This window comes from Vombatus ursinus, unplaced genomic scaffold, assembly GCF_900497805.2.
Source record: "Vombatus ursinus unplaced genomic scaffold, bare-nosed wombat genome assembly UNPS02003292.1, whole genome shotgun sequence".
Taxonomy (NCBI): Eukaryota; Metazoa; Chordata; class Mammalia; order Diprotodontia; family Vombatidae; genus Vombatus; species Vombatus ursinus.
In genome coordinates, this window is record NW_020943070.1 from 131898 (window position 1) to 144884 (window position 12987).

Consider the following 12987-nt stretch of genomic DNA (forward strand, 5'->3'; position numbering starts at 1 on the left):
GGGGGGGGGGGTGGGTGTGTGTGTGTGTGGGTGTCTGTGTGTGTGTGTGTGTGTGTCTGTGTGTTGGTGTCTGTGTGTGTGTGTCTGTGTGTGTGTGGATTGCCGGCAGGGGGAGGGGGGAGGGGGAGTAGGGGGTGGTATGCTGAGCTGCTTACTGTCTTGGTCAGGCTCTTATCTCAATAGGTCTCACTGGCTGGCTAGCTAGACTGATGGACACAGAAATGGACAGATGATGGATAGATAGATAGATAGACAGACAGATATATGGATGTATAGACAGATGATACATGGATGGATGGATGGATGGATGGATGGATGGATGGATGGGTAGATGGATGGATAGATGGGTGGATGGATGGATAAAAGACAGATCGATGGACAAATAGAAGACAGATGGATAGATAGATGGATGGATGGATGGATGGATGGATGGATGGATGGATAGATAAATAGACAGATGACAGATGCAGCTGTACATCTTCCTGTCTCCTCTCTGCCTCTGTGGCTATCTCTGTGACTCTAAAGCCCTGCCCCCTGCCCTCATGGCCATTCTCCTGTGTCTCCATGCCTCTTCCTGTCCCCATATTTAATTCTCGATGTCTCCTTTGGAGCGTGTCACTCACATCATTTCTCACTAAGCCTGTCTGGCAGTGGGGCCCATCCTGATAGCAGGGTCTCTTCTGTCCTGGGCCATTGAGCTTCTCCAGAAGTCAATATGATGTCAAGGCATAAGCACTGGATTGAAATAAGCTGGAGAGGCCTGGGAGCTGGTTGTAGCTCTGCTCCCACCTTGCTGCGTGACCTTAGGCAAACCCCCTAACCCCTCTGGGGCTCAGCTGCTTCATCTGCACGGTGAAGGGACTGGACGTCTGGCACCAGGGACACGAGGCCGGTTTTGGAGTCAAAGAACCTGAGTGCAAATCTTGGCTCTTCCAAAGCCTTCTTGACTTTGGGCAAATACCTTCCCCTCCTCAGGCCTCAGTTTCCTCATCTGTAAACAAGGGGGTTGGACCAGATGAGCCCTGAGGTCCCTCCCAGCTCTCCATCCAGGAGCCTATTGCCTTGGAGAGTTTTGGGCAGGGCTTTGACAGCCACTCCCTTAAAAGACGAAGACCCGACTTTGTACTTTGCTCCTAGCTCGAACTTCAGCTGGGTGGGATGGTGTTTAGACAGCTGGATTTGGAGTCAGGAAGTTCTGTTTCAGTCGCTCACTAGCTGTCTGACTCTGTACAAGTCATTTACTGCTGCCTGCCTCGGTTTCCTTCTCTGTGAAATGAGGGCAGTCGCAGCATCTTCCTACCTCGAAGGGCCGTGATGGAAATCAAAGATCATGTACGTAAAGTGCTTTGAAAACCATAAAGCAGTCTATAAATGCTGGTTCTATAGATGACCTTGTAGCAGTTACTGACCGCCCAGGGCCTCAATTTTCCCCCTGTCAAACAGGGAGAAGGATTCTCTCACCCTCCTTACAGGGGCTGCCAGAGAGGAGTGGGAGGGTGAGCAGTCCATGCTCGACTTCCATCCCCTCCAACCACATCCTCTGGACTCCTCCCTCCTAAATCACCTCCTCAATCATCTCAGGCCCCACGCCCTCACAGCTACACCCACCCCCACCAACTCAAACCCACTTCTGGATTACTAACCCACCCACTCAGGGACAGGACGCCTACACACCTTCCTGTGTCATGGCCCGTGAGCAAGGAAAGAGGTGGGGAGCCTCCCAGGGGAGTCAGAGAAGGAAGGGGGAGGGGGCCACATGGCAGACAGCACGTCCTCCTGGAAGGGGCGCCCAGGCTTAATAAAAGTAATTGCCCTAACATGTATTTATTATGCCCACTCGACAGCTGGGCTGGGCTGGAGGATAGGAGGTGACGATGTCTGATTCACGCAGCCCTGCGGAGGGCCCCAGCACACTGCAAGGCCCCCCTGCACTAACTCCTTAGGAGGACAGAATGGACAGTCAGGTCTGGGCTGCGATCTGCATTGTGGAGGGCACACCCACATCCCCTAATGGGGATAATAACAGTCCCTCTCTCCCAGGGTTGTGGTCAGGCTCCAAAAGAGATAATTTTTGTAAATCACTTTGCAACCTTGAAAGCCTACAGAAATGCTCATTCTTTTTATTATTCCAGACTGGAGCTCCTGGGAGAGCTCACTAGAGGGTCGGAGGCAGAGATTTCGGCAAGCTTTGGAGATGGCCTTGTTGCTGTGGGAATGAAGGAGAGCCTCTGGCTGAGGCCAGAACCTTGGGGGACACCCACGTTTAGGGTGGGGCCAGCCAGAGAATGTCCCTTCTGATCCTGTGATGAGGAGCCAGGGAGAGAGACAGAGAAGAACCGGTCAGGGGGGTAGGAGGCATGTCAGGAAAAAGCGGCATCTCTTAAACCAAAGGCAGAGACCCTAGATGCCCCTTAGAGATGGGGGCTTGGCTGGGCTTTTAATCACCCCTGCATTTAGGGCATGGTCAACTGTTGAAAGCTGCAGAAAGGTCCAGGGGTCAAGGACCCAGAAAAGGATTCTTTGCTTGGAGAGCTGATGTTGAAGGAGGATGTAATCAGTGGAGGGGGCTGAGGGAGAAGAGCCAGGGTAGACCACAAGTCTCTGTCACAAAGGAAGGAGATTGGGTAACACTGTGGCTGGGGGGATGGAGGGGGGCAAACAGAGACCCAGGTGTGGCTGGGGGGTGGGGAGGCCAGGCCGGCTGGGAGGAGAAACAGAGGAGGTCAGCTAAGCCGTCTCGGTCTCTGTTTCTTTCTCTGTTCCTGTCTCTGTCTCTGTCTCTGCCTTTCCGTTTCTTGTCTCTGCCGTTTCTCTTCACGTCTCTGTCTCTATCTCTGTTTCTTCCCCTGTCTCTGCCTTTCTGCTCCTGTCAGCCCATTTCTGGGCTTTGCGCTGCCTCTGTCTCTATCTCTGCTCTGACTCTGGCTCTAACAGTCCCTATCTCTGGCCAAGCCATCTCCAGGACTGAAGAACTTTTGTTTCTCTTTTTCTTCCCATTTTTGCCTGGGTCAGTCTCTGACCCTGGGTTTCTTTCTCAGCCTCTTTCTATGTTTTTCTCTCTGTCTCCCTCTCTGCCTCACTGGATCTATACTGCCCACCTTGTTCTTATTTGGGGTTAGATGATCAGACTCCCAGAGATGGGATTCTCTCCATAAAAATCTGTCATTGATCAGCAGGTCCAACTGCTCACCCTTCTAAATGATGCTTGAACACCTGCACTGATGGGGAGCTCACTCACCACCAAAGTAGCTTGTTCACTTGGAGGTACCCCTACAGGCTAGGCTCCATTGTGAGGGGCCCTTGGGAATAGAGCAGGAGGCCTCAGAGTGTGACACTGAGTAAGCTGGCACTGTGAGAGGCAGGGAGGGCCACCACGCAGTCAGAGACTTGAGGAAGGTATGGGACCGGCCAGCCAGTCAGGGCCCTTGGGCCCCAGGTACGTTCGTGCTGGGACTGGGACCAAGGAGGTGCGTAGTGATTTCTGAAGCGCAGAGCCGGCCAGGGAGGGGAAAGCTGCCCCCAAACCCGCCCCCTCCTTCCTGGGGTCCCAGAGAGCTCGCCTTCAAAAGCCTCCTGGCCAGCTGGGTAGCAGCAGCTGCAGGCCAGCAGTCAAGGATGATGGGGCGAGGATCTGGAGGGTCCAGTGTGCAATGTCCTCCCCTGTGTTTTGATGAACTCATCAGGAAATGCTTACCATGCAATTTGTACCAGACCCCCACGGCTACTGGAGCTGGTAGGAACACCTCACCCCCTTCCCTTCAGCTTCCTCTTCCTCGGCTCTACCCCCTCCCTTCTTCTCCCCATCTCTTCCTTACCCTCGCCCCCTTTTCCTTTGCTCCCTTTGTCTTCTCTCCTTTCTCCTCCCCACTTCTCTCTCTCCTTTCCCCTTCTCTCCCTCTCCCCCTCTTCTTCCCTCTACCTACTCTCCTCCACTTCTCCCCAGCTCTCACCCTCTCTGTCCTCTCCCCTTCTCTCTCTTTTCCGTGCTCTCCTTTCTGTTCCTGCTCTTGCATTCCATGCCAAGTGTGACTGAAGGCACAGACCCTGTTTAATAAGGAGAAAAGAAGACTTGGAGGTGGGTGGGGACTTGGAACTGATGACTGTTTTCCAGAACTCGGAGGCCTGTCACCGAGAAGAGAATAGCTTTGTTTTACTTGGTGCCCCCCAACCTCAGGCAGAACCAGGAGCAATGGGGGAGCTTTCGGAGGGGCTGATTTTGACTCAGCATAAGGAAAAGCTTCCTAATAAAGATTTCTACCCCGGGGATTCCAACCCGAGGTGCCCATGACATACATCCTGCCCTCAAGAGGCTTACAATATGGGGGGAGGGGTAGAGGGCAGAGTACAAACCCATAAATAAAGACAATTAATGAGAATGGGAGATAAGGATAAAGGAGAGGTCCAATCAAAGTGCTCAGAAAAATTTGAGGAGAGAAAAAATGTTTTTACCTGGGATGTGGAGAGAGCAAGTCAAGGAAGCTGGCCCTAAGAAGAAGAAGGGTTTCCAATCAGTAGAGATGGGGAGTAGGAGCTCTAGGCATAAGGGACAGCACGAGCAAAGGTGTGGAGGAAGGAAAGGGCAGAATGAGAAAGGAGATGGAGAGTCTCCAGTTTGGTTATCCTAGCTCTGTAAAATGTTCTACCTCTGGAAGTAAAAGGAGAGGCAGGCCTGGAGTCATGAAGGCCTGAGTTCAAATCTGGTCTTAGATACTTACTAGCTGTGTGACCCTGAGCAAGTTTAACCCACTTTGTCTCAGTTTCCTCCTCTGTAAAATGAACTGGAGGAGGAAATGGCAAATCGCTCCAGTACCTGCCAAATGGGGTCTCAGAGTCAGACATGAGTGAAACAACCAAACCACCATAGGTTTGGAGTCTGAGGACATGCCTTCTAATGTGGGTGCTGTCAGTGTGACTACTCCTTGGGCCTCAGTTTCCTGCTCTGAAAAATGAGTGGATTGAAGGAGACGGCCTCTAAGGTCCCTTTGTGACTCGATAAGCCGTAATGTTATAAGTGGAGAGTCTGTGAAGGGTGATGTGAGGGCGGAAAGCTGGGCTGGAGCCAGACTGTCGAAGGCCTGGAGGCCTCTGAAAGAGAGAGAGGAGTCAGGAGTGGAGGCCAGGGCAGAGAATGATGAATCCCTGACCGGCCGAGCTCTAGGGACCTGGGGGCCACGCAGGAGAAGAGGTCAGAGGCAGGTGGAAACACAGGGCTCGATTTCTGGGGAGAGAGTGCGAGAGGTGCCGCGGGCTTGGGAGCCCTCTGCGCACAGGGGATAACTGAAGCCGCAGCGGCCAGTGAGATCACCAAACGATGTGCAAACGGAGAAAAGGAGATGGCCCCGGGCTGAGCCCCTGTGTTTGAACCTTCATCTAAGGGGTGTGAGGAAGAGCAGCTGTGAAAGAAGACCAAGAAGGAGCAGGCGGGGAGGTAGGAGGAGACCCGGGAAGGGAGAGGAGAGGCCGTCCACCATGGCGGCTGCTCAGCACAAGCAGATGGAACGGGACAAGGAGGCCGGAACTGCAAGCCAGAATTGGAGGGTGTGGCGGAGACCAAGGCTCTGAAATGGGGCGGGGGTGGGTGGGAACAAGGACCCCTGCACAGAAAGGCCGGCTGTTTCGGTCGATGGCTCTCTCGTGCCTCCTCCACAGGTCCCCCCTTCTTTCCCACCTACGAAAATCCGAGGACCAGAGAACCTGCTTTGTCTATTTCCTGTCTCCACCTATGTCTCTCTCAGAATGTCTCTCTGTTTTTCTCTTCATTTTCCTTCCTGTCTCTCATCATCTCTCTCTCCTCCCTCCCCCTCTCTCTTTCTTCTTTATTTTCTCCCTCTCTTCTTCACTTTCTCCCTCTCTTCTTCCTCCTCCTTCTCTCTCTGCCTCACCCCCACTGTCATCATAGATCCTTGAAGTGAGCAGGGACTTTGGGGGCTATCTAGTTCAACGTCCCCTCAGGCAGGAGTCCCCTCTATAGCATCCCTAACGGATCATCGCCCTGCCTCCTCCCAGACGTCTCCTGGAACAAAGCAGCCTGTTCCGGTATGGGGCTGGGGAAAGGGGTCAGCTCATCCTCCATCCACGACTTTCTGTCCCTATCCCTCTGCTTCTCTTTCTCTTTCTGTCTCTCTCTGTCTCATTGTAACCCTATCTCTGTCTTTTTTGTCCTGTCTCTCTTTTTTCTCTCTATCTTATAAGATCATAAAACCCTCTCTGTCTCTGTCTCTCTCTCCTCTCTTTCCCTTCATCCTTCTCTTTCTCCTCCCCTCCTCTTCCTCTGTTTCTCTCTGTCTCGCTCTCTCTCTCCTCTTCTGTTTCTCTCTCTTTTTCTCTTCATATTTCTCTTTTCCTTTATTTACATCTGTCTCCCTGTATCTTTTTTATCCCCATTTCTTTTTGTTATCATCTTTTTCTGTCTCTGTCCCTCTATTGCTTTCTCTTTATCTCTCCTTCATTCTTGCCCATTTCTTTCTTTCCCTTTCTCTCTGTTTTTGTCTCTGTCTTCTTCTTTCTTTCTGGCTCTTTCCCTTCCTCTCTGTCTCTCTATTTTTCTTTCTATCTCTGTCTTCGCCTCTTTCTATACCTCTGTCTCTCCATCTATCTATCTCCCTGTCTTTTTGTGTGTCTCTGTCTTTCTCTCTGTCTTCTCTTTCTGCCTCTGTCTCTGTCTGTCTCTTTAGCTCTCAGTTCCTGTCTTCCTCTATCTCCCTCAGCCTCGGTCACCTTTGACCATCTCAGTTTCTGGGTCTCTGCCTCTTTTTGTCCCCAGACAACATCTCCAGCTCCTCAGAGACAGTCACACTGATGACCCAAGTGTCCAATACGTCAATGACTTCAATCCTCAGGATGTTTCCAGGCCCATACTTCCTCCTTGGGATCCCCATAGGGCTGGCGCTGGTGCTGGCCATGCTGTATGGCCTACTGGTGTGCCTGCTGCAGAGACGGCTGGAGAGGGCCCCTGCTGACGAAGAGGCTTGCCCCAGTAGGGAGCTAGCCCTGGGTGAGTGACACCACGCTGCAGGAGGGCGCAACTCTCTTGGGCTGGTCCCTTCTGTCAGTTACAGCCCTAGACTGAGACAAGCCAAGAGAGACTGGGTAATAGCATAGAGGGAACTGGCTCCGAAGTCAGAGGACCCGAGTTCAAATCTCATCTCTGATGCGGGGAAACCTTAAAATCACATCACCTCCCCGGGCCTCAGTTTCCTAATCTGTAAAAATAAGGAGGTGGACTCCACATCCTCTGAGGTTCATTCTAGCTCTGTCTATAGGATCCTAAAATAGAATATACTCCTTGGAGCTCCATCCCCCAGTCTCTGGGAGCCTTGGGTCTTTGGGCAAGATGGGACATGGAATCAATGACTTCTAAGGCTCCCTCCAGGTCCGGATGCCCTGATTGATGGGTCAGCCTGGTCGTCTGGGAGCTCCCGGGGAGGTCTGCTTCCCAGCTCTCTCCCTGCCTGTAGGGGCCTCTCAGGGATCAGCCTAGAGTCACAGGGCGGGAGCTGGAAGGAACCTCAGACATTGTCTCTAAGCCCCTTCAATTCACAGAGGAGGAAACTCCCAGAGGTTGTGACTTCCCCAATACCTGAGGACACAGCTGGGCTCGAGAAGCCTGGGGCTCCTCGGTCTGGAGCCAGAAGGAAGCTCAGACTCCTTTTGGTCCATCTTGTCTTTGTTTTAAAGACGAAGAAACCAGGGCCCCCAGAGGAGACTTGAACGCAGGTCCACTGACTTCCCAGTTCTGGCACTCTTTCCAAGCTCCTGGCTGTCTCCACTCTTGGCTGTCAGCTGAGCCAGTGACACAACAAGGAGGAGGTGCCTAGGACTGGGGAGTGGGGCAGAAACCCTGTGGGGTAGGAATGGGAAGCTTAGGGACTGGGGTGGAGAAGGGAAGAAGGGAAGGGAGAATGGGGGAGGAGGAGGGAAGCCAGGTTACAGACCCTAGTCTGTCCCCCACCTTCCCACCCCTCATCAGCTCTTACCTCCCCCTCCAGGGCTTGATCTCCCCCCCCCCTCCTCCTCCCCTCCCCACCCCCCTTCCCCCCCCCCCCCCCCCAGGGCTCGACCCCCCCCCCCACCAAGAACCTAAAGCTGTGCAGACCCAGAACAGCAGCTTGGGTGAAGCCCAGGACCAGCATCCCTTTCAGGAGTGTGATGGTGCTCCTGAGCCCAGCTCAGCGCCCGGCCACAGCTTCCCGGTGCCCGCCACGGAGCTGGGGGCCATGGAGCTTGTCACCACCAAGACCACCACCACAGAGCTGTAGTGAAAGAACCCGGCTAGGAAAGGGCTGGCTCCAGCCCCTCCACCTGCTCCACCGGGGCTTGGGAACCCCCTCTTCCTTTCCTTCCAAAGGACTAAGAGCACCCTTCCCCGGGGGGTCTGTGGACCTCCTGCCTCCCAGGTCTACTTCCAGAGATGGCGTCTCTGTAGGCTCCCACAGAGATGGCACAGTGTAATGGGCCTTCAAGCTCTGGGTTCAAATGTTGCTACTCAATAGTTGTAGAATGTTGGCCTTCTCTTTTCCTCCTTAGTTTCCCCCTAGGTAAAATGAAGGGAGTGTGTGTGCCTAGATCCTTGTAAAGTTCCTCCCAGTTCCAAGTGGATGATCCTTCCTGGGCTGTCTTCCAAGCCCTTCTCCCTGACAACCCTGCCCTAAGCCCTGGCAGTCAGCCAGCCCTGCCGCAAAAATGCTTTCAAGGGAGGTCTGGGTGCTCCGAAGATTTCCTCTATGCCCAAGGAAGGGGACCCAAGGACAATGGTCAGGGCACCCCCACTTAGGGCCCTTTGACTCTGACCTTTCACCCCACTTTCCTGATTTACCTTCATGTTCTATCTCTGCTGCTCACCTTGGCCCTTTGACCTGGGGAACAGTGGGGTGCAATGGAAAGGGGGCCTATTTCTGAGTCTGAATCCTGGCTCTGCCACTGGTGACCTGGGTGATCTCTCATTGCCTCAGTTCCCTCCTTTGTAAAATGAGCTCTAGGATTATGATCTTTGCTCCCTCTAGTCCGTTCTATACTTGTTACATAACAGGGAATTTGAGTCCCATGAATGCCTCGAACTCCCCACATGACCTTTGGAAAATTCCCTTCTCTCTCCCTTCAGCTCCCTTCACTGTGACCTTGGTGATCCCCAAGGTCCATTTCCAGCTCAAAATCCTGCAATGCTAGAAAGTCTTCCCTTCATTCATTTCCTGAGGCAAGATGGCCCCAGGCAGCCCCCAGCCAAAGACAAGTCTGGGAAGCAATTGTGGTCACCTTGGAATTGTAAGGAAGCAACAGTTGAGGTCTGTTTCAGGAAGTTCAGCTGGGTTCACCCATGGTTCCAATTGTTCTCAGGGAGAGAAAAAAATGTCAGCCCACTTTTACAAAGTAGCCGAGCGAGTGAGATGCTTGCGACAAGGTAATAAGCTATTTGAGGTTGGTTTCCAAGCGCAGGGAGTTAGGCAGGAAAAGTGGGTCAGGTCCCCAACAAAACCCCTTAACTTGCTTGGAAGCCAGGGATTCATGGCTCTGTAGTCTGACACAGATCTCCCAGAATCCTTCTCTCAAAAGGACTGTTATGCAAAGAGTCTCCAATTAGGGGGGAGTCTCTCTCCTCTCTTTGTCTCTGTCTCTGTCTCTCTGTGTACCTTTCTCTATTTGTCTCTGTCTGTCTCTCCTCTCTACTTGCATACATATATACATGCATATTATAGCTAGAAGAGGCAAACCAAGAATTTACTAAGATTCTCAAGGAAGCTAATCAATAGCTTTTCTCTAATAAGTCACAGATAAATAGGTAAGAGCTTTTGGCAGCAAAGATGTCCCGAAGCCCTGGGATGGGGTGAGGTGGGATGAGAGTAGAGACTTCTGCACTCCCGTAATTGAGAAAGAGACGGGCTTCTCCTTTAAACGAAACAAGGAAAATGAGTGGATTAAGCCAAAATCCATCAGGATTGAAAGTGCTTAATTGGTACCTAGCTGTTTGTATTCCTTTATATTTTATACCTATCCCGAATGGTCTCTTCAGGTAGATGCCAGATGAACTCCTTCAGCTCCATCACAGGCAGGTCTAGCAGACGGCGGTGGCCACAACCAGCTCTGGCTTCTGTGATTCTATGATATCATACCCTTGCCTACCAAACAGGAATGTTGAGGAGGGAAATGCGTAAATCTTGAAGTGATGTGTAAAGGGTTCACAGTGTGAAATGCGATTCTTTTTAAATATGTGCAATGAGAGTTATTTGTAGCCAGTTCGCCATTAGAGTTTGAGACTTCAATAAAGAGTTTGTTTTTATTGAAAAATGCAATTGGCCAGATTGTGTTCTGAGTTCTCTCTCCCTCCCTCCCCCATGCCTGGCACGAGGCATGCCAGTGAAGTCACCTAGCCAAGGCACCACTGTGCACCCCATGGTAGCTCAGCATCACAGACCTAGTATCTAGAGGGGGGAAATACAGGGTGGGCCAGTGACTCAGAATGACTCAGTGGTAAGCCACAGCCTCCTTCCTCCAAGGGCATAGGAAAGAGGCTCCCTACTCAAGGCCAAGATCTTCCCTTTTCTCTCCTCTGCAGCTACCCCTGCCTGATAGTAGGCCCTTTAATAATAGGTAGCAATTATAGAATGCTTTCAGGTGTGCAAAGCACTTTACAAATATTATCTCATTTGATTCATATAACAACCCTGGGAGGTAGGTGTTATTATTATCCCCATTTTTCAGATGAGGAAACTGAGGCAGATAGCGGTGAAGTGAGCTAGTAAATGTGAGACTGGATTTGAATTCAGGACTTCCTGATTCTGGGACCAGAGCTTTATTCACTGTGGTTCCACCTACGTCCCTTTACAGTTATACTGTGATTAAAATACACAGACCACCTGGCCACAGTTTGAGAGAAACTTGGGGGAATGGAGAGATTAGGTCAGTCAAGCTTCCCTCTCTAACCTCTGAAGCAGGTAAATGGCACAATGGAGAACTGTACTTGGAGTGAGGAAGACTGAGTTCAAATCCTTCCTCAGATATTTACTCTCTGTGTGACTCTAGGTAAGCCCCTTAACTTCTCTGAGTCTCAGTTTCTTTGTAAAATGGAGTTATGACACCTACCTCATAGGGATGTTATGAGAATAAAATGAGATAAAATATAAAGAGGTTTTTGTAAATCTATATGCACCACATACATGTTAACCATTATTATTATTATTATTAAATTATTACTTCAATCTGCTTAGAATCCTATAATGCCAGGGACCTTAGAATAGGGAATATCAGTGCTGGGAGTGGGGAGGGATTTGAGAACATGGAATATCAGAGTTGGAGGGAGCCTTGGAGCATGGAATGTCTATATCATGGGTACAGACTACAAGTCCCTAGGTATGTAAGTGTAGTATGTACATACTTAATCATAGGGCATTGGTTAGGAAAATGCTTTGTTGACTTTAATGTCAGCCATAGAAAAGGGAACATCTATTGTATTAGTTATTATTGCTGATTAATTGTTATTACTATTGCAAGGTACAGTGGGCAGAACATGGAATTTCAAGTTAGAAGACCAGGATTCAAATCCTATCTTTGCTAATGTAATGATGCTTGGCAAACCATTCTCTTGACCTCAGTTTCTCTATCTGTAAAATGGACTCCATGATCTCTAAGGCTGCTTTGTAGCCTGAAGTTCTGAGCTTCTTTTATTCATGCTGGTAGTCCTAGACCCTGGCACAGAGAAGACATTTAATGAAGGCTTATAGGATCATAGTTTTAGGGCTGAAAGGGACCCCAGAGGCCACCATCCAGCCCAACCCTCTCATTTTATAGAGAGGGAAGTGACTTGTCCAAAGTCAGACAGGCATTGTGTGCCCAAGCTGAAGTTTGAACCCATTTGATGGGTTCTTAAATAGAAATGAGGAAGCTGGCATTTGGGGGAAAGTGTTGATGGCATTTCTGGAACATTTTTGGGCAAAAACACTGGCTATAAGTGGGTGATCTGTTCCCTAGAAGCCTGTTTAGGGATATGCAAATCAGAAGCAAGGTTTTTCACTTTTTTTAAAGGCTAGCCTCTATAGGGGTCCCCTTTGTGGGACTTGGCCCCATTGACAGTTCAGTCCTTGGGGGCTCTAGGTACCACCCCAGCTCAGGCTGGAGGGGACCTCTGGTCACAGCTCTCTCTTTGACCAACCACCTCTAGATGGTTTCTCATTCATCTTACTGCCACCCCATCCTTTCCCCTCAAGCCTCTAACCTCTAGGGTTCTATGATAATTCCATATTCTAGGATTATATGTTCTCTGGTGATGATCTAATCTCCTGTGTTCTAGAATTCTATGAATGAATGTTCTAGAAACCATTATTCTAGAATAAAGGTTCCCAACCCAGGGTGGGAATATCCTCAGAAGTACATGGAATATTTGGTATATAACTATATTATCTTGTGGAGATATTTCCCAAGTAATTGTGTTAGTGACAAAAAGTGTGACTTGGACACCAGTAGGGGGTAGGGGGAGGGAGTTGGGGGCTCTAGTGCCTCTGAAAAATGTGAAGGAAACAGGTGATGGAATAACACCTCCTGCCCATCTTCATCATGCCTTTCTTGCCCCCAGGAAACTCATCATTATAGAATGGGATTTCTCTCCAGATAGAATTATAGAACATGGGATCCTAGCATTTTATTCATTCTTAGAGCACAGGGGTCTAGAGCATAGACTTCTAGCCTGATGAAGTCTAGAACCTGGACTTCTTAAGTGTAGAGTTCTAGCACATGGTCCCCTAGAACACAGGAATTTAGAGCAATCCAGCTGCCACCTATGGCTGGCCTCATTTGACCTCGGTCAGCAATGTGCTGGTCCCCTCCCCAAAAATTTGCTGGTCCCTGGTCTGCAGCACAGGAACCTAGAAGACAGGTTCTCAAACTTTTTTTCAATCCTTATAACCCTTGGTTTTCAGTACACCTTCCCTGTCCTCCCTATTCAATTGAAAGGAAATTAATTCTGGAGTTCCCCATGCATATGTGCAAAAGAATGAAATG

At 50.3% G+C, this 12987-nt stretch overlaps 1 protein-coding gene across 1 annotated transcript in view; it reads left to right on the forward strand.

Annotated features, from left to right (window-relative positions):
- The window catches only part of TNFRSF13C (TNF receptor superfamily member 13C), a 10664-nt gene extending 378 nt beyond the window's left edge, over positions 1 to 10286 (forward strand). Inside the window, exons 2-7 of the mRNA XM_027871177.1 lie at positions 808 to 888; positions 1473 to 1496; positions 1582 to 1708; positions 3357 to 3733; positions 6764 to 6994; positions 8053 to 10286. Of these exons, the coding sequence (XP_027726978.1) occupies positions 808 to 888; positions 1473 to 1496; positions 1582 to 1708; positions 3357 to 3733; positions 6764 to 6994; positions 8053 to 8258 (1046 nt within the window). The 3' untranslated portion in view covers positions 8259 to 10286. The remainder of the gene's footprint in view (positions 1 to 807; positions 889 to 1472; positions 1497 to 1581; positions 1709 to 3356; positions 3734 to 6763; positions 6995 to 8052) is intronic.
- The last annotated feature ends 2701 nt before the right edge of the window (positions 10287 to 12987 follow it).